General features: G+C 43.4%; 1 protein-coding gene across 1 annotated transcript in view; it reads right to left on the bottom strand.

Moving 5' to 3' along the window:
• Positions 1-22,442, bottom strand: part of LOC110202674 (diacylglycerol kinase eta-like) — a 153,944-nt gene extending 131,502 nt beyond the window's left edge. Inside the window, 1 exon segment of the mRNA XM_078147905.1 lies at positions 22,254-22,442. Within this exon segment, the coding sequence (XP_078004031.1) occupies positions 22,254-22,442 (189 nt within the window).
• Positions 22,443-22,748: the final 306 nt, after the last annotated feature.

The raw sequence follows: 22,748 nt of genomic DNA, 5'->3' as shown, positions 1-22,748 counted from the left end.
CTCTCCATGGATCGCATAGATGTGGATGTGGCTCACAAGCCACCCTGTGTCACACTGATCTGTTTCCCCACGCATTTTTCACAGTATATATAGATTTTTCTTTGTGTGACCTATGATTCTGATGCTTTTCTGGTTATGGTATCCCATGCTTTGCAGCCATATTACATGAACCACAGAATACAGGTGCTAAAAAGATGAGTCTTTGCTTCAGGGACACGAAAAACACTGGGCAGGAAAAAAAAAAAAACCTTTGCAGCAAATTTCTCTGATAAGGGTTTTATTTCCCATATATTTAAAGGACAAGAATAAGAGGCATTCCCCACTAGATAAATGATCAAAGGATGTGAACAGGTATGTTCCAAAAGAAGAAATCCAAGATTTCAATAGCCACATGAAAAAGGCTCCAAATCACTAATAATTAGAAAAATACAAATTAAAGTTACTCTGAGGTTCCTTTCACACTGATGAGATTAGCAAAGTTGACCAAAAGAAAAAAAAAGGAAAATGACAATTGTTGGAGGGGTTGTGGTAAACCAGACACATTAAGGTGCCATTGGTAGAACTGTGAATTGTTCTAGCCATTCTGGGAAGCAATTTGGAACAATGTCCAAACCTCCCATGGCTTCCCTTCCTACCACTCTCTCAGTGGAGACCCTTGCTTCATATTTTCATTAAAAAAAAAAAAACTGCGGCCATTAGACAAGCCCACATCTCTCCCATCTTGAAAAAAACTCTCACTAGATCCTTCTATCCCTGCTAACTATCGTCCAATATCTCTTGTGTTCTTTGTACCTAAACTACACAAAAAGGCCATCTACAATCAATGCCTTCACTTTCTCTCCTTTCACTCTCTTCTTAACCCCTTACAGTCTGGCTTCTGACTTATCATTCCACCAAAACTGCTCTCTCTAATGCTAATGATTTCTTAGCAGCCAAAGCCAATGGCTTTTTCTCGATTGTTATCCCTCTTGACCTCTCTGCAGACTTTAACATTGTTGGTCACTCTCTCCCCCTTATACTCTCTTCTCTCTAGGTTTTCAGGACACCCCCCTACCCTGGTTCTCCTCCTCCCTCTCTGCCTGCTCCTTCTCTGTTTCCTTTGCTGGATCCTCCTCCAGATCACGCCCTCCAACCATAGGTGTCCCTCAGGGCTCTGACCTGGGCCCTCTGCTCTTCTCTCTCTAGACAGCTTCACTTGGCGATCTCAGCTCCCACGGATTGAATGACCATCTCTGTGCTGCTGATTCTCCAATCCACCCATCCTGGCCCAAACCCTCTGCTGACCTCCAACCTCACATCTGCAACTGCCTCTCAGACATCCTGAACTGCCATGTCCTATTGGACATGTCTATTGACATTTTAAACTTACTATTTCCAAAACAGAATCTGTGATCTTTCCCCTTACACTTTCTCTCACTCCTACCTTTCCTTTTACATCATCCTCCTAGACCCTCAGGCTCCCAACCTAGAAGTCATCCTGGACTCCTCATCTTCTCTCACCCTCTGACACTGGCAACAGACTGCATAAAGCCTCTTGATTTTACCTTTGTAACATCTCTCAAAGGCACTCCCTTCTCTCCTCCAACACTGCCCCACCCTGGTGCATCACCCTGCTGCTTCACCCTCATCATGCCATACCTAGATTATTGCATTAGCTGCTGGGGGCTCTGCCTGCCTCAGGTCTCCTACTCCAATCCATCCTCCATTCGGCCACCAAAGTGATCTTCCCAAAGCACAGATCTGACCATGTCACTCCCCTACTCAATAAACTCCAGTGGCTCCCTATCACCTCCAGGAGTGAATACCAAATGCTTTGTTTGAAGGGCATTCAAAGCCCTTCATAACCTTGCCCCTTCCTACCCTTCCAGTCTCCTTACATCTTACTCCCCAAAACATGCCCTTCGATCCAGTGACAATTCCAGGAGCAAGGCCCTCCACCTCTCGGCTCTGTCCAGTCTCTCTGGATGTCATCCTTTCTCATCTTTACCTACTATCTTCCTTAGATTCCTTTAAGTTCAAACTAAAATCCTGCCTTCTACAAGGATGCCTTCCCCAACCCAAGACAATCCCAGTGTCTTCCCTGTTAGTTATTTCCTTTTTATCCTGTCTAGAGTTTGCTTTGTATATATGTGTTTGTATGTTGACTCCCCTATTAGATTGGAAGCTCCTTGAGGGCAAAGACTATCTTAGCACAGTATCTGGCACATAGTAGGCACTTAATAAATGTGAATGACTGATTGCCTGAAGTCATGGTTCCACTGTTCTCTGGCCTCACCAGACCACTTCGGGAGTATTACGTTCAGTTTGCTTTATTCCACTAGACCCTAGAAGCCAGAACAAGGAGTAATGGGCAGGAGTTGAAAAGCTGTCCCAAAATGGAAGGGAGGGAGTTTCCCATCACCTGAGATCCTCATGAAGAAGATTTTGGGAAGGCCCATGGCATCGGAGGTCCATTCCAGCTTTGAGGTGCTCAGAACCTCCTGTAGGTGTGGGTTTGTATGAGTGTCACAGGACTAGGAGATTCCTGAGAAGTTAACCTATTCTGACAAAAGGTCACTGACCTAGAAGGTCAAACAGGCAGAAGATCCTGCCTGAGGCTTGTGTGCCTAGGACTGATCTCAATCAGAACTGCCTGGCAGGTGATCTGAATGGGAACTTTTATGAATCTCAGATTCATGGGAACTGCAGTGAGGCTAGAGCTACCAAGGGCAACATGACATTACTGCCAACAAAACCATGCCAAATAGGCTCTACAGGAAGAAAGAAGAATCCTGCTTACAGTGAAACCATTGGCTACTCAAAGATAACAATGATTCCTGCCCTACATGGGGCTTCTGGAGCCTTCAAAGTATGACACTTGATCTCCCTTGCCTTAGCTTCTCGTGGATGCACCAATCTAGGAAGGGCATTTTCCAGATTGTTTGAAGTTAAATCAAGAAGTCAATGGGATGGGGGCAGGGGAGGGAGGGGTAGAGAAAAGTCAAGATGATGGAGTGAGAGGAAGCATGTTTGCCTAGCTCACCTAGCACACCTCTTCCAACAACAACCTAGAAAATACCAAACCAAATTCTGACTGGAAAAGCCAAGAAAAAGTCACAGTGAGTTATTTTTCTAGCCCAGTGCAGCTTAGAAAAACAAACAGAGAGAGGTCTGTTGATGCTAGGGCAGGGACTGGGCTAGCTGCTACAGCTATAGGAAACACTGCAGCACCCAGGAATCATAAAGGGGCTGAGACTCTACACCAGGGAAGGAAGCACTGGGGCATAAAGAGATCCCAGGGGATCTCTAAAGTAGTGTGAGGAGTTGGAAAAGCTGCTACCTGGCAGTTCTGGGTCATAGTTCTAAGGTGGAGGGAGCAGGGGTCCTACTTGTAAAAGGAACAAAGAACCAGTTCCAGAAACTTAGCTGTATGGCTCTGAGCCTAAGAGCAGAGCAGGGACTCAGTTCTAACCTCTAACCCCACACTTAAATCTATAGTGGAATATCCATGGCAGGAAACCAATGTCAAAGGGTTGCCAGCAGTTCAGCTGCTCTGAACCTGTTGCATAATCTCTCAGTGGGTTAACAGTGATTGAACCTTGAAACTCAACCACATACAAGCCAACAAACCCAAACCTGGGTCAGGAAATTGCAGAGCTCAGACCAGGAGGGTAATGAGCAAATCTCTCTTTGGATTATACCACTTTGGAAGCACCAAGAACTTCCAGGCTCCTAGACTGGGCTGTGAAAGCAGCAGAAGGACGTAAAAAGACAGAAGCCCAGGCCAAACATCCCCCCCCCCCAAGGTGAGCAGAGCCCCATACTAACTAACATGAAGTACAAAGCCAAGAAGTGGACCACAAGAATGAGCAAATAAAAGAACTCGACCATAAAAATTTATTATGGTGATAGGGAAGCTCAAGACACAAACAAAGAAGGGAATTACTAGAAAACATCTACAAGCAAAGCCTCAAAGAAAAATGCAGATGAGACACAAGCTCAACAAGAATTTCTAGACAAAGGGTCAGCTAGGTGGTGCAGTGTATACAGCACTGGTGCTGGAGTCAGGGGGACCTGAGTTCAAATGGGGTCTCAGACACTTGACACTTACTAGCTGTGTGACCCTAGCCAAGTTTTTTATTGCCTTGCAATAAAAAACAAAAATTCCTAGACGAGGTGAAGCAAGTGCTAAAGAAAGAGATTTTTTAAAAAGAAAAAAAATGTAAAATCAAGTAAGAGAGACAGAAGGAAAAAATAGGAAAACAAATTAGTACAATGCAAGAAAATTATGAAAGAACTAATAGCTTGGTAATAGAGATATAAAACGTCAATGAAGAAAATAACTTCTTAAAAAGTGGAATTGGCCAAATGGAAGCTAATTACTCCATGAGACATCAAGAAATAGTAAAACAAAGTTAAAAAAACTGAATAAAAGAAGAAATTTGAAATATCTCACAGGAAAAACAACTGATCCAGAAAAGAGATAAAGGAAAGATAATTTCATATTCATTGGACTGTCTGAAAATCATGAACAACAACAACAAAAAAAAAGGGGGGCCAAGATATCAAATTTCAAAAATTTATAAAGGAAAACTGCCTAAATATCTTAGAACTGGAAGGCAAAGTAGAAATTGAAAGAATCCGTAGTTCATCTGCTGAAAGAAACCCCAAAATGAAAATTCCCAGGAATATTATAGCCAAAATCCAGAGTTCCCATGTCAAGGAGAAAATACGACAAACAGCCAGAAAGAAATATTCAAGTATCATGGAGCCACAGTTGGGTTCACACAAGATTTAGCAGCTGCCACTATAAAGAAATATAAAGCCTACAATGTGATACCAAAGATCTAAGATTTCAACCTACTCAGCAAAACTGAGTATAATGCTAGTGGGGGAAAATGCATATTTAATCAAATAGAAGCCTTCCAAGCATTCCTGATGAAAAGACGAGAGCTAAATACATAATCTGACATTTAAACACAGGACTCAAGAGAAGCATAAAAAGGTAAACATGTGTGAGAAATCATAATACTTGTAACCCCTCAGAACTTTATCATCACCAAGGGTCTTAGTGGGAATCTACTGTGTGTGGATGATCTCAAAAGAAGAATGGAAGGTGAGGAAGAGAAATGCACTGAGAGGGACCGAGGAGGAAGAATGAGGAAAGTTATCTCACATAAATGTGACATGCAAGGAAGAGGTTTTATACAAGGAGGGGAGGAAGAAAGCAGGCAACACTTAAGCCTCACTCTAATCTGAACTAGTTCAAGGAGAGAAGAATATACAAACACAGAAATGAATACAGAAATTCATCTTACCCAACAGGGAAGGAGGGAAAGGAGTTAAGAGGAAGGGGGAGAGGTTATAAGAATGAGGATAGATTAAGGGAGGCAGTGGTCAGAAGCAAAATAGTCTTTTGAAGAGGGGACAGTGTGAAAAAAGAGAAGGATAAGAGAATATGATGGAGGGAAATATACAGTTAGCAATCATAACTGTGAATGGGAATGGGGTAAACTCACCCATAATATAGAAGAGAGTAGAATAGATTAGAAATCAGAATTCAACAATATGTTCTTTGTAAGAAACACTTGAAACAGAAAGATACGAATAGAGTTAAAATAAGAAGCTGGAGCAGAATTTATGTTTCAATGGAAGTAAAAAAAAAAAGGCAGAGATGGTACTCGTGATCTCAGACAAAGCAAAAGCAAAAACAGACTTAATTTAAAAAGATAATCTCTTTTATTACATTTTGTTAAAAGGTATAACAGAAAATGAATTAATATGAATAATATATGTGTATGTATATGTATGTGTATGTGTATATATATGTAAGCTATGCCATTTGGTGCATATATATATATGCACCAAATGGCATAGCTTCTAAATTTTTTTGTTTTTGTTTTTGTTTCTAAATTCTCAAAGGAAAAGTTAAATGAGTTAGAGGAAGAAATTGAGACTGAAACTATAACAGTAGAGGACCTCAATTTACTCCTCTCAGACCTAAATAAATGTAACTATAAAATAAACAAGAAAGAAGTTCAGGAGATGAATAAAATTTTAGAAAAGTTAAATATGAGAGACCTCTGGAGAATGGTGAATGGGAATAGAAAGGAGGATACTTGTTTCTCAGCTATGCATGGCACCTTTACAAAAATTGACCATGTATCAGGGCATAAAAACATCACAAACAAATGCAGAAAAGTAGAAATTTTAAATGCATCTTTTTTTCCAAGCATAAAACAAAATTTACATTTAACAAAGGGTCTTTGAAACATAGATTAAAAATTCATTAGAAACTAAATAAATCCTGAAGAACAGGTGAATCAATGAACAGATCATAGAAACAATCAATAATTTCATTAAAAATCGTGACATCATGATTTAGATATAAAGGCTGATACTGTAAGCAAAACGGGAGAGCAAGGAATAGTTTACCTATCAGATTTATGGAGAACAGAACAATTCATGACCAAACAGGAGATAGAGAACATTATGAAATGCAAAATGGATAACTTTGATTACATTAAATTGAAAAGTTTTTGCACAAACAAAGCCAATGCAACCAAGATTAGAAAGTTGGGAAAGAATTTTTACAACCAGTCTCTCTGATAAGGGCCTCATTTCTAAAATACATAGGGAATTAAGTCCAATTTATAAAAATACAAGTCATTCCTCAATTGATAAATGGTCAAAGGATATGAACAGGCAGTTCTCAGAGGAAGAAATTAAAGCCATCTGTAGTCATATGAAAAAATGGTCTAAATCACTATTGATTAGAGAAATGCAAATCAAAACAACTCAGAGGTACCACATCACACCTATCAGATTGGCCAACATAACAAAACAGGAAAATGATAAATGCTGGAGAAGATGTGGGAAAATTGGAACACTAATGCACTGTTGGTGGAATTGTGAAATGATCCAATCATTCTGGAGAGCAATTTGGAACTATGCCCAAAGGGCTATAAAAATGTGCATACCCTTTGACCCAGCAATAGCACTTCTAGGGCTATATCCCAGAGAGATCATACAAATGGGAAAAGGACCTACATGTACAAAAATATTTATAGCAGCTCTTTTTGTGGTGGCAAAGAATTGGAAATTGAGAGAATGCCCATCCATTGGGGAATGGCTGAACAAGGTGTGGTATATGAATGTAATGGAATACTATTGTGCTATAAGAAATGATGAGCAGGCGGACCTCAGAAAAACCTAGGAAGACTTATGTGAACTGAGTGAAATGAGCAGAAACAGGAGAACGTTATACACAGTAACAGCCACATTGTGTGATGACTAATATTGATAGACTTAACCCTTCTCAGCAATACAAGGATCTAAGACATCTCCAAAGACCTCATGACGGAAAATGCTAACCACATCCAAAGAAAAACTATGGAGTTTGAATGCAGATCGAAGCATACTATTTGCTTTTTTTTTCTTCTGTTGCGTTTTGTTTCCTCTTTCTGGTGGTTCCTCCCATTGGCTCTAATTCTTCCTTACAACATCACTAATGTGAAAACATGTTTAATAGGAATATATATGTATAACCTATACCAGAATGCATGCCTTCTTGAGGAGGGAGGTAAGGAGGGAGGGGCAGAAAAATTTAAAACTCAAAAGCTTATGGAAGTGATTGTTGATAATTCAAAATAACTTAATTAATTTTTTTTTTTTAAATCACGACAACAATGAGAAAACATGCCAAATTTGTGTGATGCAGCCAAACCAGTACTTAGGTCTAAATGCTTCCATCAATAAAAGAGAAAAAGAGCTAATCAATTAGTTGGGTGTGACACTAAACAGAAAAATAACAAATTAAAAACCCCAATTAAACACTGAAATAGAAATCCTAAAAACCAAAGAAGAGATTAACAAAATTGAAGATAAGAAAAGCACTATACTAATAAATAAAAGCAGGAGCTGTTTTGTTAAAAAAACAACAACAACAATAAAATAGATAAATCACTGGTTAATTTAATTTTTATAAAGAAGAGAAAAAAATTACCAGCATCAAAAACGAAAAAGGTGAATTCACAACCTATGAAGACGAAATAAAAGCAATTATCAGGACTTATTTTGCCCCAACTATATGCCAATAAAATTGACAATCTAAATTAAATGGATGAATATTGACAAAAATATAAATTACCCAGATTAAGAGAATAGGAAATAGAATATTTGAATAATTCTTAGAAAAAGAAATTGAACAAGTAATAATTGAATGCCCCAAGGAAAAAACCACCACCAATAACAACAAGCCAATCCCACCAAACATTTAAAGAACAATTAATTTCAATACTACATAAACTTGAAAAAATAGGTAAAGAAGAAATCCTATCAAATTCTTTCTATGACACAAATGTGGTTTTTGTTACCTAAACCAGGGCGAATCAAAACAGAGAAAACAAAACTATAGAGCAATTTTCCTAAAGAGTGTCAATGCAGCAATTTTAAATAAAATATTAGCAAGGAAATTATAGCAACATGTCACAAAGATCATACACTTGGACCAGGCTGGATTTACATTAGGAGAGCAAGGCTGATTTAATATTAGGAAAATTACTAGCTTAACTGACAATATTTATGACAAAACCACAAAAATTATATGATTATTTCAATAAATGCAAAAGCTTTTGACAAAATACAACATTTATTCCTGCTTAAAACACTCAAAAGCATGGAATAGAGCTTTCTTTAAAATAGTAGTAGAACCTATCAGATTGGCTAATACGGCAAAAAAGGAAAATGATAACTGTTGGAGAAGATGTGGGAAAATTGGAACACTAATCCACATGTACAAAAATATTTATAGCAGCTCTTTTTTTGTGGTGGCCAAGAACTGGAAATGGAGGGGATGCCCATCAATTGGGAAATGGCTAAATGAGTTGTGGTATATGAATGTAATGGAATACTACTGTGCTATAAAAAATGATGAGCAGGCGGACTTCAGAAAAACCTGGAAAGACTTACAGGAACTGATGCTGAGGGAAGTGAGCAGAACCAGGAGAACGTTGTACATGGTAACAGCCATGTTGTATGATGACTGACTTTGATAGACTTAGCTCTTCTCAGCAACGTAAGGACCTAAGACAACTCCAAAAGACTCACGATGAAAAATGCTATCCATATCCAGAGAAAGAACTTAGGAGTCTGAATGCAGATGGAAACATACTATTTGCTGTCTTTTTCTTTTGTTGTTTTGTTTTGTTTCTTCTTGTGGTTTCTCCCATTAGTTCTAATTCTTCTTTACAACATGACTAATGTGAAAATTTTAATGTGAGTATTTAAGTAGAGCCTATATCAGATTGTATGTCATCTTGGGGAGGGGGGAAGAGAGGCAGGGGGAGAAAATTTAAAACTCAAAATCTTATGGAAGTGAATGCTGAAAACTAAAAATAAATTAATTAATTATATTTTTTAAAAAAGAAAAAATAACTTGTTTCTGTCACATAGATCAGGTTTTTGTTCAATACAGTAATTTTATTAATTATTTCTAAACATATATCCATACACTTTTCCCTTTCAAAGGAAGTTCATTTTAGTGTTAAAGCTTTTACCCTTATGAATAAATTATTTTGGAGAAATAAAAAAAGATTATTGCTTGTGAATGACTTAGTTATTCTCAGCAATACAACGATCCAAGACAACTCTGAAGGACTTAAGATGAAAGATGCTATCCATCCCCAGAAAAAGAACTGATGGTGTCTGAATACAGATTGAAGCAGACTTTTTTACTATATTTTTCTTGAGTTTTTTTTGACTATGTTTTTTTTTCACAACATGACTAGATATATTTTGCACGGCTATACCTGTATAACCTATACTGAATTGCTTGCCTTCTCAATGAGGGTGGGGTAGGGAGGAAGGAAGGGAGAAAATTTGGAACTTCAAGTTTTAAAAATAAATGTTAAAAATTGTTTTTACATGTAACTGAGGAAAAATAAAAATACTGAATTTAAAAAAAAACAAAATTGGAACACTAATGCATTGTTGGTGGTGTTGTGAACTGATCTAACCATTCTGGAGAGCAATTTGGAACATGCCCAAAGAGCTATAAAAATGCGCATACCCTTTGACCCAGCAATAGTACTTCTAGGGCTATATCCCAAAGAGATCATATAAATGGGAAAAGGACCCACATGTACAAAAATATTTATGGCCACTCTTTTTGTGGTGGCAAAGGATTGGAAATTGAGAGGATGCCCATCCATTGGGGAATGGCTGAACAAGGTGTGGTATATGAATATAATGGAATACTATTGTGCTATAAGAAATGATGAGCAGGCGGACCTCAGAAAAACCTAGAAAGACTTACGTGAACTGAGTGAAATGAGCAGAAACAGGAGAAGGTCATACACAGTGACAGCCACATTGTGCTTTGATAGACTTTGATAGACTTAGTTCTTTTCAGCAATACAATGATCCAAGGCTATTCCAAGGGTTCATGATGGAAAATACTATCCACATCCAGAGAAAGAACTATGGAGCCTGAATGCAGATGGAAGCATCCTATTTTCTCTCTCTCTGTTTCTTTTCTTTCTCGTGGTTTTTCCCTTTTGTTCTGATTCTTCTTTCACAACATGACTAATGTGGAAATACGTTTAATATGATTGTACATGTAGAACCTATATCAGATTGTATGTCGTCTGTGGAGGTGGGAGAAGAGAGTGAGAAAAAAATTTGGACTAAAAATCTTGTAAAAGTGAATGTTGAAAATTATCTTTACATGTAATTGGAAAAAATAAAATACTATTAAGTGGGGGAGATTTTTTAAAGAATAAAATAAAATAAGTAGTAGTTATCTAAAACCAAGAGGAAACATTACCTCTACTGGGGATAAGCTAAAAGCTTTTCCAGTAAGAAAAGGTGTGAAGCAAGAATGTCCATTATCACCATTCTTATTCAATATTATACTAGAAATACTGGCTTTAGTAATAAGACACACACACACACACACACACACACACACACACAAAACCAAATTGAAGGAAAAGGGATAGGTAATGAGGAAATTAAGCTATCAACTAAAAATCTCATTGAAACAATTAACAATAAACCCACACAAATCTCAGCAAAACCCAACATAAAGAAATAAAAAGAAAAATTCCACTCAAAATACTATAGACAGTATAAAATACTCAAGAGTCTACTTGCCAAGACACACATAGGAAATTATGCGAACACAATGACCAAACGCTCTTCACACAAATACATATCTAAACAATTGCAGCAATATTAATTGTTCATAGGTAGACCAAAGCAATATAATAAAATGGTAATGCCACATAAATTAGTTTACTTAGTGTTATTCCAATCAAATTATCAAAGACTTACTTTATAGAACAAGAAAAAATCATAATAATATTCATCTGGAGGAACATAAGATCAAGAACATTAAGGGAACCGATAAAAAAAAATGAGAAGGAACGGGAACTAGCAGTAGCAGATCTCGAACCATAACCATCAAAACAATTTGGTACGGGGTTCAAGTGGCTAATCAGTGGGACATATTAAGCACACAACATGTACAGAAGCAAATGAGCTTGATAAGCCCAAAGAATGTAGCCACTGGGGTGAGAAATCACTATTCAACAGAAGCTGGTCAGAAATGAGGCATAGATCAAAATCTCACAATGAGCACCAAGATAAGCTCCAAATGAGTTCATGATTTACACATAGAGAATGATGTCATAAGCAATACAGAATAATTCATCACCAAATAAAAGGTAGAAAGGGACACAGGAGGTAGAATGGACGATTTTGATTACATACAATTAAAAGTTTTCACACAAACAAAACCAATGCAGCTAAAATTAGAAGAAAAGCAGGAATCTTGGGGGGAATATCCTTACATCAAGTTTTTCTGATAAAGGTCTCATTTTAAAAATATATAGCAAACTGAGTCAAATTTGCAAAACTAAGGATCATTCCCCAATTGATAAATGGTCAAAGGATATGAATAGGCAGATGTCACAGGAAGAAATCCAAGCTATCAACAGCTATGTGAAAAAATGACTTAAATCACTAATTAAAACAACACTGAGTTACCACCTCACACCCACTAGATTGGCTAAGATGACAAAAATAGAAAATTTAAAAATGCCAGAGAGGTCAAGGGAAAATAGGTACACTAAAGCATTGTTGGTGGAGCTGTGAACTAGTTCAACCATTCTGGAAAGTAATTTTGACTATGTCCAAAGAGCTATTAAACTGTACATGCCCTTTGACCCGGCAATATCACTACCAGGCCTAGACTCCAAAGAGATCGAAGAAAGAGGAAAAGGACCCAGATATACGAAAATATTTACAGCAGCTCTTTTTATGGTGGTAAAGAATTAGAAACTGAGGGAATACCCACAAATCAGGGAATGGCTGAACAAGTTATGACATACGCGTGTGATGGAATAGTGTTGTGCTGTAAGAAATGATGAAAGGGATGGTGTCAAAGAAGCCTGGGAAGACTAAGGCAGAGTGAAATGAGCAGAACCAGGAGAACAATTTGTACAGTAACAACAATATGTAAGATTTTCAGCTTTTTAAAAATTGTATTATTTTGTGTGTGTGTGCGTGAAGCAATTGGGGTTAAGTGACTTGCCCAGAGTCACACAGCTAGTGAGTGTTATGTGTTTGAGGCTGGACTTGAACTCAGGTCCTCCTGACTCCAGGGCAGGTGCTCCAACCACCGCACCACCTAGCTGCCCTAAGATTATCAGCTTTGAAAGACTTAGTAACTCTGATCAACACAATGACTGAACACAATTTCAAAGCACTGATGATGAGACACGTTGTCCACCTCCAGAAAGAGAGGTAGACTGAGGCATATTCTCTTTTTTTGGCCATCGCTAATGGCAGAATTTGTTTTTCATGACTACACATATTTTATAATGGGTTCTGTTTTCCTTGCTTTCTCAATGGGTGGGAGACGGGGGGGGGAGAATTTGGAAATGAAAATAAAGTTCAATTGAATTTTTAAAAACAAATTAAACAAATTAAAATGAATTTAAAAAACAAAGAATATTAAAAAATAAAGAACCTTTCGCTCTGCTCAGGCTACTGCTTTCCAAGCCTCATGGGAAGACCCTTGCTACATTTCAATAGCACTTTTTGGGGGGCTGTGCATTCTCAGGCTCTGCACAGGTACCCAAGACCCCTTAGTGAAGTGAGATGCAGTAAAGGTTAAGTAAACACAGCTATAGGTCAAACACAGCTGTTAAATTGAACTATCAGAGGTCTCAAGACAATTCCCAGGGGTCCCTAGTGGAGAACCAGTCTGCCAGAGGCACTTAGCCACCTGACTTGGGCTCCCAAAAGGGTCAAGGTTGATTCTGAGATGAATCTCTAGCTACCTTCACATCAAAGTCACCTTGTGGTCATGGCATGTTTGCAGTATAGCAAGCATTGACCTCTGGTATGAGGACATACCTCCCTCCTCCCAAGAACACATGCATGTAGCATGGGGTGGAGCCTAAATCCTGAGCAAACGAACTGTGATGCACCAGATTGGCCATCACAGGGCCTGGGTTTGGAACCTAAGTGTGCACCACTGAGCAAGGCAAGGGTCCTCTCTGGGCCTGTTTCCTCTTCTGTCAAATGATGGCAGTGGACTAGACAATTTGATCCAGGTCTCTTCCAGGTCTGAGCCTAGGATCAGAATAATCAAGTCCTAGGGCCCACGAAGGGAGCACTCCCATGTTCCCTAGTCCCTCCTTCATGCTTGAGCATCCCCTATCATCACCCTGCAGATGGACCTCCCGATCACCATTCCAAAATGATGGACATAGCCAACAGTCAGGCCAGTCCAAGAAGCCACCCTTCTGGAGGGTCAACAGGCCCCCTGAAGACAATCATGTCCTAGGGGGGCACGGGCTGCATCTGGTTACAAGAGGGAAGCCAATTGCAGGCATCAGGGCCAAATCCAACAATGAAATGACACTAATGAAGTCTCCAGAAAGCTTGTCACAACAAATACAGTGTGAAGAGAGAGTCACCAAGGAGCGCCAGCCACCACCAGGGCCCAGCCTGGAGGCTCCTGGGGCTCCCTGGCCACTGAGTGCCTTCCAGAACTCATGCTACTTCCTGATGAGAAGGCTCATGTCTTCTGAGCAACCTGGGTGGGAGGTTCCATAAGTTTCATTTTACAAGTAGGGAGACTGAGGTATAAATTACTTTGTATTTACTCTATTACTTGTCTGTATATACACAATGTAGCCCTCCAGTGTAGCACGTAAGCTCTTTGGGGTTTTGTTTTTGTCCCATCAGCTTCCAGAATACAGAAGGTGCTCAAGAAATACTTGTTGAGTGAATGAGTGAATGAATGAATGAATGAATGAATGAATGGAAGAATGAATCCTAAGTTGTGCTGTGAGTTGGAGTTTACAAAGGAACAAAGGGGCAGCTAGATGGCTCAGTGGATAGAGCACTGACCCTGAAGTCAGGAGGACCTGAGTTCAACTCTGGCCTCAGACCAAACACTTGACACTTACTAGCTGTGTGACCCTGGGCAAGTCACTTAACCCCAATTGCCTTAAAACAAACAAACAAACAAACAGAGGAACAGAACTCAATTCTCCTGTCATGTAGGCCGGGCTATCTCTCCTTCACCAGCTCCCACTGCCCTGCCATCTGTAGCCAGCCATCTCCCTGAGCACTTCTGTCCCTGTTCTGTTCACAGACAGGTAGCCTAGTGGTTACAGCAGGGAATGAACGGGCCCTTCCATTCTCAACCAGAGGAAAACTGGGAGAAGGTTTTTCCGGGTCCAAAATGCTTGAGAAGTACCATGGATTCTTTGGCTCAAGTAATACTAGAGTGAGGCCCCCCAGCTGTCACTGAGGTCTGACACTGGCAGCCACTCAGCTCAATGAGGAGGGCATGAGAACAAAGCCCAAGGTGGGGAACCCCTGGATCAGGCTGCTTGGTCACCCACCTTGCTTTGCTATTTCCACCGGTGTCCTTTGTCTTGTGTAGAAGGCACGTTGGACTTCCTTGGGGTTTCGACATTCTGCTGGCCTAACTAGAGCAATGTATACTTGCCCACAGCTGTCTGCATCTTCCCTGCTTTGGACTACCATCACTGTGAGGAGCCAGGCCCACAGCCAGGTGGCTTCTTCTCGAGGGCTCTTCTTGAGTCAGCCAGGTAATGGTGTGACCTGTTCTAGTTCAAGCCAAAGGCAGGATTGGGGGAGAGGGGAGTATGTGGGTGCCAGGGCTGGCCTTGCTCATGAGCTGGCAAAAAATCACTCAATGTCAGGTGCGCTTGGATAAAATTCTACATATCTGTATACACACGTGCACAGAGACAGACAGCCCCAGGTAGAGATGCATTCTCTATGGATGTGTATAGCATAACCTAGGGGCTAGAAGGCTGAGTTTGGAGTTGGGGAGACCCAAATGCAAGCCAGAAAACCTCTCTGGGCCCTCAGGCAAGTTAAAGAGCAGCACAGGGTCTTTCCACATCAGTCAGTCCTTCCATTCATCATCACATTTGAGCCCCCCAACTGTGGAGGAAGTGGGAGTGACAGAAGCCAAGCAGTGAGTCCGAGGCAGAGGCAGAGGCAGATTTGAATCCAGGTCAAGCACCCCTATCCCCTCACTCTGCTGTGATGCACAATCTTTAGACTGGGGCCCAGGACATTTATGTCCTAGTCCTGGCCTTATGCTTAATCCTATGTGCCTTTGAGCAAGTCATTTCACCTGGGCCCCAGTTTCTCCCTCTATAAAATGAAATAATAACAGTCTGTAGCTCGGAAAGCTGTCAGGAGACTCCAGGGAGATGCTAAAGTCCTCTGTAAAGTGTAAAGTGCTATTTAGTGGCAGCCATTCTGATTGATATGAATAATAACCTCAGCCTCATAGACTGCAGGGAGTATTGAGCCAAGAGGTCCCATTTTATAGATGGGGGCCCAGAGGTGGATCTCAAAGCCACATCAATCTGGGTGTGTTAGAGGCCTTCTTTCACCCACGTCTCGGAGCTCCCAGGAGGCCCCCCAGATTACAAGGAGCCCCTGGATAGTCAGTAAGGAGCCGAGCAGAAGAAAGACTTGCTGTCCCTAGTAAATTTCCCTGCCCCCGTCCCATCTTTGAAACAAACGTGCTTCTCCAACTGGACCATATGTTTCCAGTGAGAAAGACTTCAGCCAAAGCACACTCCCTTCCCAGGCAGCACGAGGCCGGGCCAGCCCACAGTTCAAAAAGGGATGTAGCAAAGAACAGAGCCCCGAGGGGGAAGCAGAGGAAGGCGCTACCAAGGGGCTGTCCAAGTGGCCTAGTCAAGTCCTTTCCAACTCTGACATTGTGTGACGTTATTTTAACACGGCACAGCCACCATCCGATGCTGTTCCACTGGGTGAGCCTCGCCCAGACCACTGCTCACTGGGCTGCAGGCCACACTCCGGCCAAGACACCTTCCCTCCATTGCTTTGAGGGGTGCCAATACATGACGGGATTCTCTTCACCATCCTAGCCCAGCCTTGGCCAGAGGGCTCACTATGGGACAGAGAAGTGGCCTTGGAGTCAGGCATATGGTTATGTGTGACCCTGGGCAAGTCATTTCCTACCTCTTGGTCTTGGTTTCCTCATTCAGAAAATAAGGCTCATAAGAGCACCTCCCTCAAGTGAGATGGTGTATGTGAATTCCTTTGCCAACCTAAAAGTGAGCTAGAAATGTCAGCCATTAACAGTGTGGTTTAAAAACTTCAGAGGGAAGATCCCTAGGAGCTGGCCAGGCCCTTCCACGTCTAAGCAGGGCTCTACTTTGTCTATATCTGGTAATTGCTTTCTTTCTTTCCACTCTGGTCCCCCCGGCCCCCAGTGGAGGCTGCGTGGGGTCCAGGCGTGAGCCTCCTGAGCCTCCTCCCTGGGCCTCATCTTCCTCCTCTGTCAAATGGCCCCCAAGAGCTCCTCCACCTCTCACACTACAAGCCCTATGTTGTGCCTAGCTCAGAGCAGATGCTTAGTTGAAGCTGGAAGAGCTGGATTTCTCAGGGCTGTGCCTTAGTTTCTCCATTCATCAAAGGTCAATAATCCAATCTTCTTACTCGGACAAGACATTCCTGTTTTAAATGGCTGAATGAAAAACCATCCAGGCCCAAATCAACAGCATCAGAATCCCTCCCTGTGTGGCAGCAGGTATTAGTGCTGGGGAGATAAGACTGCCAGCCCTCACCCACATCAGGAAATGAGAGCACTCCCACCTTCATATTAGCTAGACAGGGAACAGATTGGGGTGGGGGAGGTAAGCCAGGCTCTTGACTGTCAACAGACTTGCCCTAAAATCCAGTGACTCCTGGAATTCCCGGCTAATGAATGGTCTGCCTCAGTTTCCCTGTGTGGAAAGAGGGTAATAAGGAATAATCAATTAAGATTTCCTGCAGGAGCAAGCCCTGGGCTCTGTGGTAAAGGAAAAGACCGTCTGGAGAAAATCAAGGTCCCCGCCCTGGGGGAAGCTGCCTGTCTGGGTCCGGCTGGGGAAAAAACCACTTCTCCCAGGGAGCAAAAGAGGCTTAAGTGGCCGATGCCTTCGGAATATGAAAATCGTGCTGTTCCAATGGGGAGAGCTCGCGGGCAGCCCTCCGCCGCTAAGGCCCGAGATTAAGATCTCGGTCAAGACTGCAGCTCACTTAGCTCAGCAGACCCGGCCCCAGCCCGGCCCGGCCCCAGCCGGAATCTGATCAGAGCCACTTTATTAACTCTCCCCATTTCCTACCACACTTGGTTAATGAAAACTGGATGAATTGAATATTCTGGCTCCTTAATTGCTGTTAATTTCCTCACACACACTCATTTCCCCCGGGGAGGGCTCACCCAGATGGTGCCTGAAACAGTAACTTGGTGTTAAAGGGACAAGGCCACCACGGAGTCCCCGGCTCAGGCTGAGACACTACCTAAGGGAGGCATGGGGCTTCTCAGGAGTGTCCCTTTGGGAAACTGATGGGGGGGGGCGGGAGAGGGGAAAGGGAGATTTCGGTCAAGTCTGCTTTGTTTCTTGTATGAGCGCAGTGCGCAAGATTCTGACGGAGACAATGACAAGTAAAACCAGGAGCTGAGAGCCCAGGAAAACTCCCGAAGGGTCAGAAAGGGAGAGCTTGGAAGCAGTGGGCGTGGATGGCGGGGAGCCTCCCGTGGCAGTCAAATGTACACGCCCCCACTTGGCAGGCAGCACATCTGCATTGTGGCTTTCATCCCTCGGAAAGGCTGCACTCTAGACCTGTATGTGTGCTGGGCTGTGTGCGTGTGTGCTCATGGGAGCATGTGCATGGCATTGCACGTGTGTGTGTGCGTTCTCGCAGTGTGTGCACTGTGTGGCTGTATGTGTGTGTGTGAGCGTGTGTGTTCTCACAGTGTGGGGACGTGTGTTTACAGATGCACACTACTGCTGTATACAGACAAGAGCCTTGGTCTATCAATCAACTTTTTATAAATCAAATCCGATTTTCCATGCACGTAGAGAGCTGACTTCTTAGAGGAATCCCAAGGTGAAGGGGGGGCCCTTGGCAAAAACAGTCACCAAAGGTCTGGGCTCTCAGCTTGTCCATCTGGATTTTCACCGATCAGGTGGCCTTAAATGGGGCTCACCCCCTCCATAAACACACACACACACACACACAGAGGACACTCAGACATAGAGAACACACACCTTCACACACACAGGACACACACATAGAGTATACACACAGACACAGGATACCCTCATACACATAGGACACACACAGGACACTCAGACATATAGAACACACATGCAAACACTCACAGGACACACAGACACAAGATATGTTCATACATATAGGACACACACAGATACAGAATACACTCATACATACAGGACACACACATTCAAACACACAGGAACAGGACACACAAACACAGACACAGGGGACACACACACACACACACACGCACATGACACACAGACCAATATAATATTTCTCTCACAGTTCCCCCCCAATCCTGAAATCCAAGCCTAGTCTCACTTATTAATGACACTAACAAACAGAATGCCTTGACAACATAGGCGCCCCATTATTGAATTAGCTACATATAAGCCTGTGCTGGGGCCCTGGGTTTCAGTGGGAAAGACAGTCGCCGATTGCAAGCTTATCCCCACCTCTCAATTATCTGTGGTAATAGAGGGGAGCAGTGATGCAGATAATCCCCAAATCATCTCTCTTGGGCCATGGAAGGCACTCTATGGTTGGTGGGGTTTTTGTTGTTGTTTTGTTTGCCCTGGAAGCTCTGCCTTCCTAACTCCGTTTTGCTTAGACTAATGAGTTTGCCTTCCCTGACTGAGCACAGCTCAAGTAGGGGCTGGGAGGTTAGGGGGCCTGCGGAGGGGGAAGGGAAGGGGGGAGCCAGTCTGAGATTAAACATTTGCCACCGATAAGCCCACTATAGTTAATCGAGAGCAGCCTCTAAATAAGGACTCTCAATTTCTAATTTTATCTGCTTTTATTCATCTGAGAAAGTAGCGGGAATAAGAGATCCAAGGAAATTTGTTCAGCTGAATGGCTGCCACCCCCACGGCCACTTAGCTGCATGAATCAATCATAATATTAGCTCACACATATAGGGGTCTATTCCCCACAACAGCCCTGGGAGGTTGGCAGGCCGGCCAAGTATTGTTATTCACATTTACATATAAGGAAACTGAGGCTCAGAGAGGGACCCCTCCCCACCCCAATAGAGGACCTGGATTCAAACCTAGTGCTCCCAGACCCGGGTTTGGCTTCTGCCTTAGCCTGCTTCCTCTCCCTTCAGCAACATCCGTAGCATCAGCAATCCCTGGTTTGGGGGAAATCAGCGTTGACGAAATGTCAGCCAAGAGACTGTGGACAAATGGGAGTCTTGTGAGGCACAGATGGCCAGACTGAGCAAGTCAGAGTTGGGGGATTTGGTTAGCTGTCATTTGCTTGCTGACCCCTGGGGGATTGGGGAATGAGGGGGAGATAGCTTAGCTTTCCATTCAGGGGGCTACCGATTTGCAAAGACACAGGTCATGGATTATATTTAATAAAGACAGAAGATCAAAAAGCCAGAGAGCTAAATACTCTCTCTCCTTTCTGTAAGGGCCTAGACCCAGAGCCCCACAGCTCTCCCAACCCACTAGGGAGGGAGCGGGAGGGGAAGGAGGAACAGGGAGGGGAGTGAGGGAGGAGGCAAGAGGAAGAGGGGGTGGGGGAAGGGAGAGGAGGAGGAGACAGAATTTCTTCCCCACCGTCAACAGGTTAAATATTAGGATCAACAGCCCTGCGGATGCTGTGTTCACTTACAAAAAGAATTTATTACCCTCTAAACAAAAAAGCATCATTGCCAGCCGGCTGTCGGGAATGAATGGGAAAAGGATGCTTGCCGACCATTTTTTTTAAATAGTCTTCAATTTACTTCTTAATTATGGTTCTAACACCGACTCTGAAAATGGAAAGATTTACTGTACTTCCCCCTGGGCCCATATATTCTGGACCACTTAAAGGAGCATTTACTTCTCACTCTGCATCTCCAATGGGCTTCAAAATAGGGGGGCTTGGCTGACTTCCTTCAGACCCACCAGCTCAGTAGCTCTCTCCATTTCTGGGGATGGTTTGTACACTGTAGGCTTCAACAATTTTGTGTGTGTGTGTGTGTGTGTGTGTGTGTGTGTGTGTGTGTGTGTGCACTGTCATAGGCACGATGCAGGAGATGTATATGGCAGAGTCCTTATCCCAAGGGAGCTTACAATCAAATGAGGAAACAAGGCAGACACAAGAAACAGACAAGCCAGGTGTTAGCAACAGCATGTGTCCATACATAAATGCAGAGAAGGGAGACTTGGCTGAGGTTGGGGGGAGGTGAAGGAGCAATAAAGGACATTCATTTGTTCTTGGTCAGTGGAGAAGTGCAAAGAGACCCCATAAGAAAAAAAACAGGAGCCACTGATATTTTTATTCACCTAATTTTCCTCAGTCCTACAATTATAATGATTTCCTAGCTGGTCAAATCTCAGGGCACATAGATACTCAACAGCATGTTCTCAATAGAAGCTGAGCAGAGATAGACAAACGTGGCTCACTTAATATCAACCCCCTAGAGGGTCACATCATTGCTAAAAAACCAATTCACACATTCGTACTCACACTTTCTGCCACCAGGTAGGGGATCCTGGTCCATTGCCTGGAAATTGAAAATTTTAGAAAGGAGGGGCAAGGACGGATCTCATTCACAGAGCAGACCACCAGAAAAGAGAGGAGACAACGTGGCCCCCATCATCTCTCTCTCTCTCTCTCTCTCTCTCTCTCTCTCTCTCTCTCTCTCTCTCTCTCTCTCTCTCTCTCTCTCTCCTCTCCCTCTCCTCTCCTCCTCTCTCCTCTCTCTCTCTCCTCTCTCCTCTCCCTCTCCTCTCCCTCTCCTCTCCTCCCCTCTCTCTCTCTCTCTCTCTCTCTCTCTCCCTCTCCCTCTCCCCCTCCCTCCCTCCCTCCTCCTCTCTCTCTCTCTCTCTCTCTCTCTTCTCCTCTCTCTCTCCCTCTCCCTCTCCCTCTCCCTCCCTCTCTCTCTCTCTCTCTCTCCTCTCTCCTCTCCCTCCTCCTCCCTCCCTCCCTCTCTTCTCTCTCTCCTCTCTCTCTCTCTCTCTCTCTCTCTCTCTCTCTCTCTCTCTCTCTCTCTCTCCCCGTTTCTCTGTGTGTGTCTCTGTCACACACACACACACACACACACACACACACACACACACACACACACAGAGACAGGCGACACCTGCCTTCAGCCTAATCACAATGCTACAATAAGCAGGGGACCCAGCTCCTCCTCATCCTAGGAATCGGCAGGGCAACTTCGACGTAGCAACCCCAGCACCCTATTGGTTTGCTCGTTTCCGGGGCGTTCTTCGCAACGGCCAGCTCCCCACCCCCAGGGAGAGGTGCTGTGCCCAAGAATGGCCTCTAAGAGGCAGTGTTTAAACACTGCCCTCCCTGCGGAGCTGGAAACCCGTTTGGGCTCTCCCTGCCCAAATGCAAGGTGGCAGAAGTGTTGATATTGTAGTCTGTTGGGCATGGCTGGCTTCAGAAATGGGAGCTTTTATGGAGGAGCACCTTCGTGCCCCTGAGAAATTCGTCTGCAAGGCCCTCTTGTGAGGCTGGCCCACATCACTAATCCCATCCTAGGGACAAGAACTCAAACAAGCACCTGGGTCTAGTTGGAGCAAAAGCAGGATTTGAACTCTGGGCTCGCAGCCAGCCCAGGTTCCAAGAGCCCTAGCCACCTGCACAGAAGCCCTGGGCCGGGTAGAGGGTGCTAATGACTGTGCCCTTACCTTGCTCCTCATCTGGCCTGATGTGGACACTTTGCTGACGAGCTTGTGGGAGCTTCCTTCTTGCTCTCCCTCGCTGCCAGAGGATTCCTCTCCCGGCCCCTCTGCTGCCAGCCTGTCCAAGTCCAGAGAGGAGCCAGAATCCCTGGGCTTCCCAGCCACCAAGTCCCCAGGTGGCAGCAGCTCAGCCATGGTCCCAGGGTCTCACTTAGGGGCGCCACAGGCCAGGAGCTCCCGAGACTAGCCGCTTTTCTCCCTCCCACTAGCTTCTAAAAGACAAGAGCAAAGCACCCGGTTAGGCAGCCTTGCCCTGGCTGGCTGGCTGGCTGGCTGGCTGGCTGGCTGGCTTTCTTGCAGCCTCGCTGCTCCACTGGAGAGAGGGGTTTGGCAGGAAGCAGCCCCTGCAGGGGAGTGGGGCTAGGAAGCCGGGCCTCCCGCCTGCCCCACACCAAGAATCACCGGCCAATTTTGCTCCTCAAACCTCTGCGCCCTTGCTTT

The sequence above is a fragment of the Phascolarctos cinereus genome, unplaced genomic scaffold, assembly GCF_003287225.1.
Source record: "Phascolarctos cinereus isolate Bilbo 61053 unplaced genomic scaffold, phaCin_HiC Scaffold_8;HRSCAF=390, whole genome shotgun sequence".
Lineage (NCBI taxonomy): Eukaryota > Metazoa > Chordata > Mammalia > Diprotodontia > Phascolarctidae > Phascolarctos > Phascolarctos cinereus.
The sequence above is the reverse complement of the archived record's forward strand: the minus strand, read 5'-3'. Positions and strand labels throughout refer to the sequence as shown.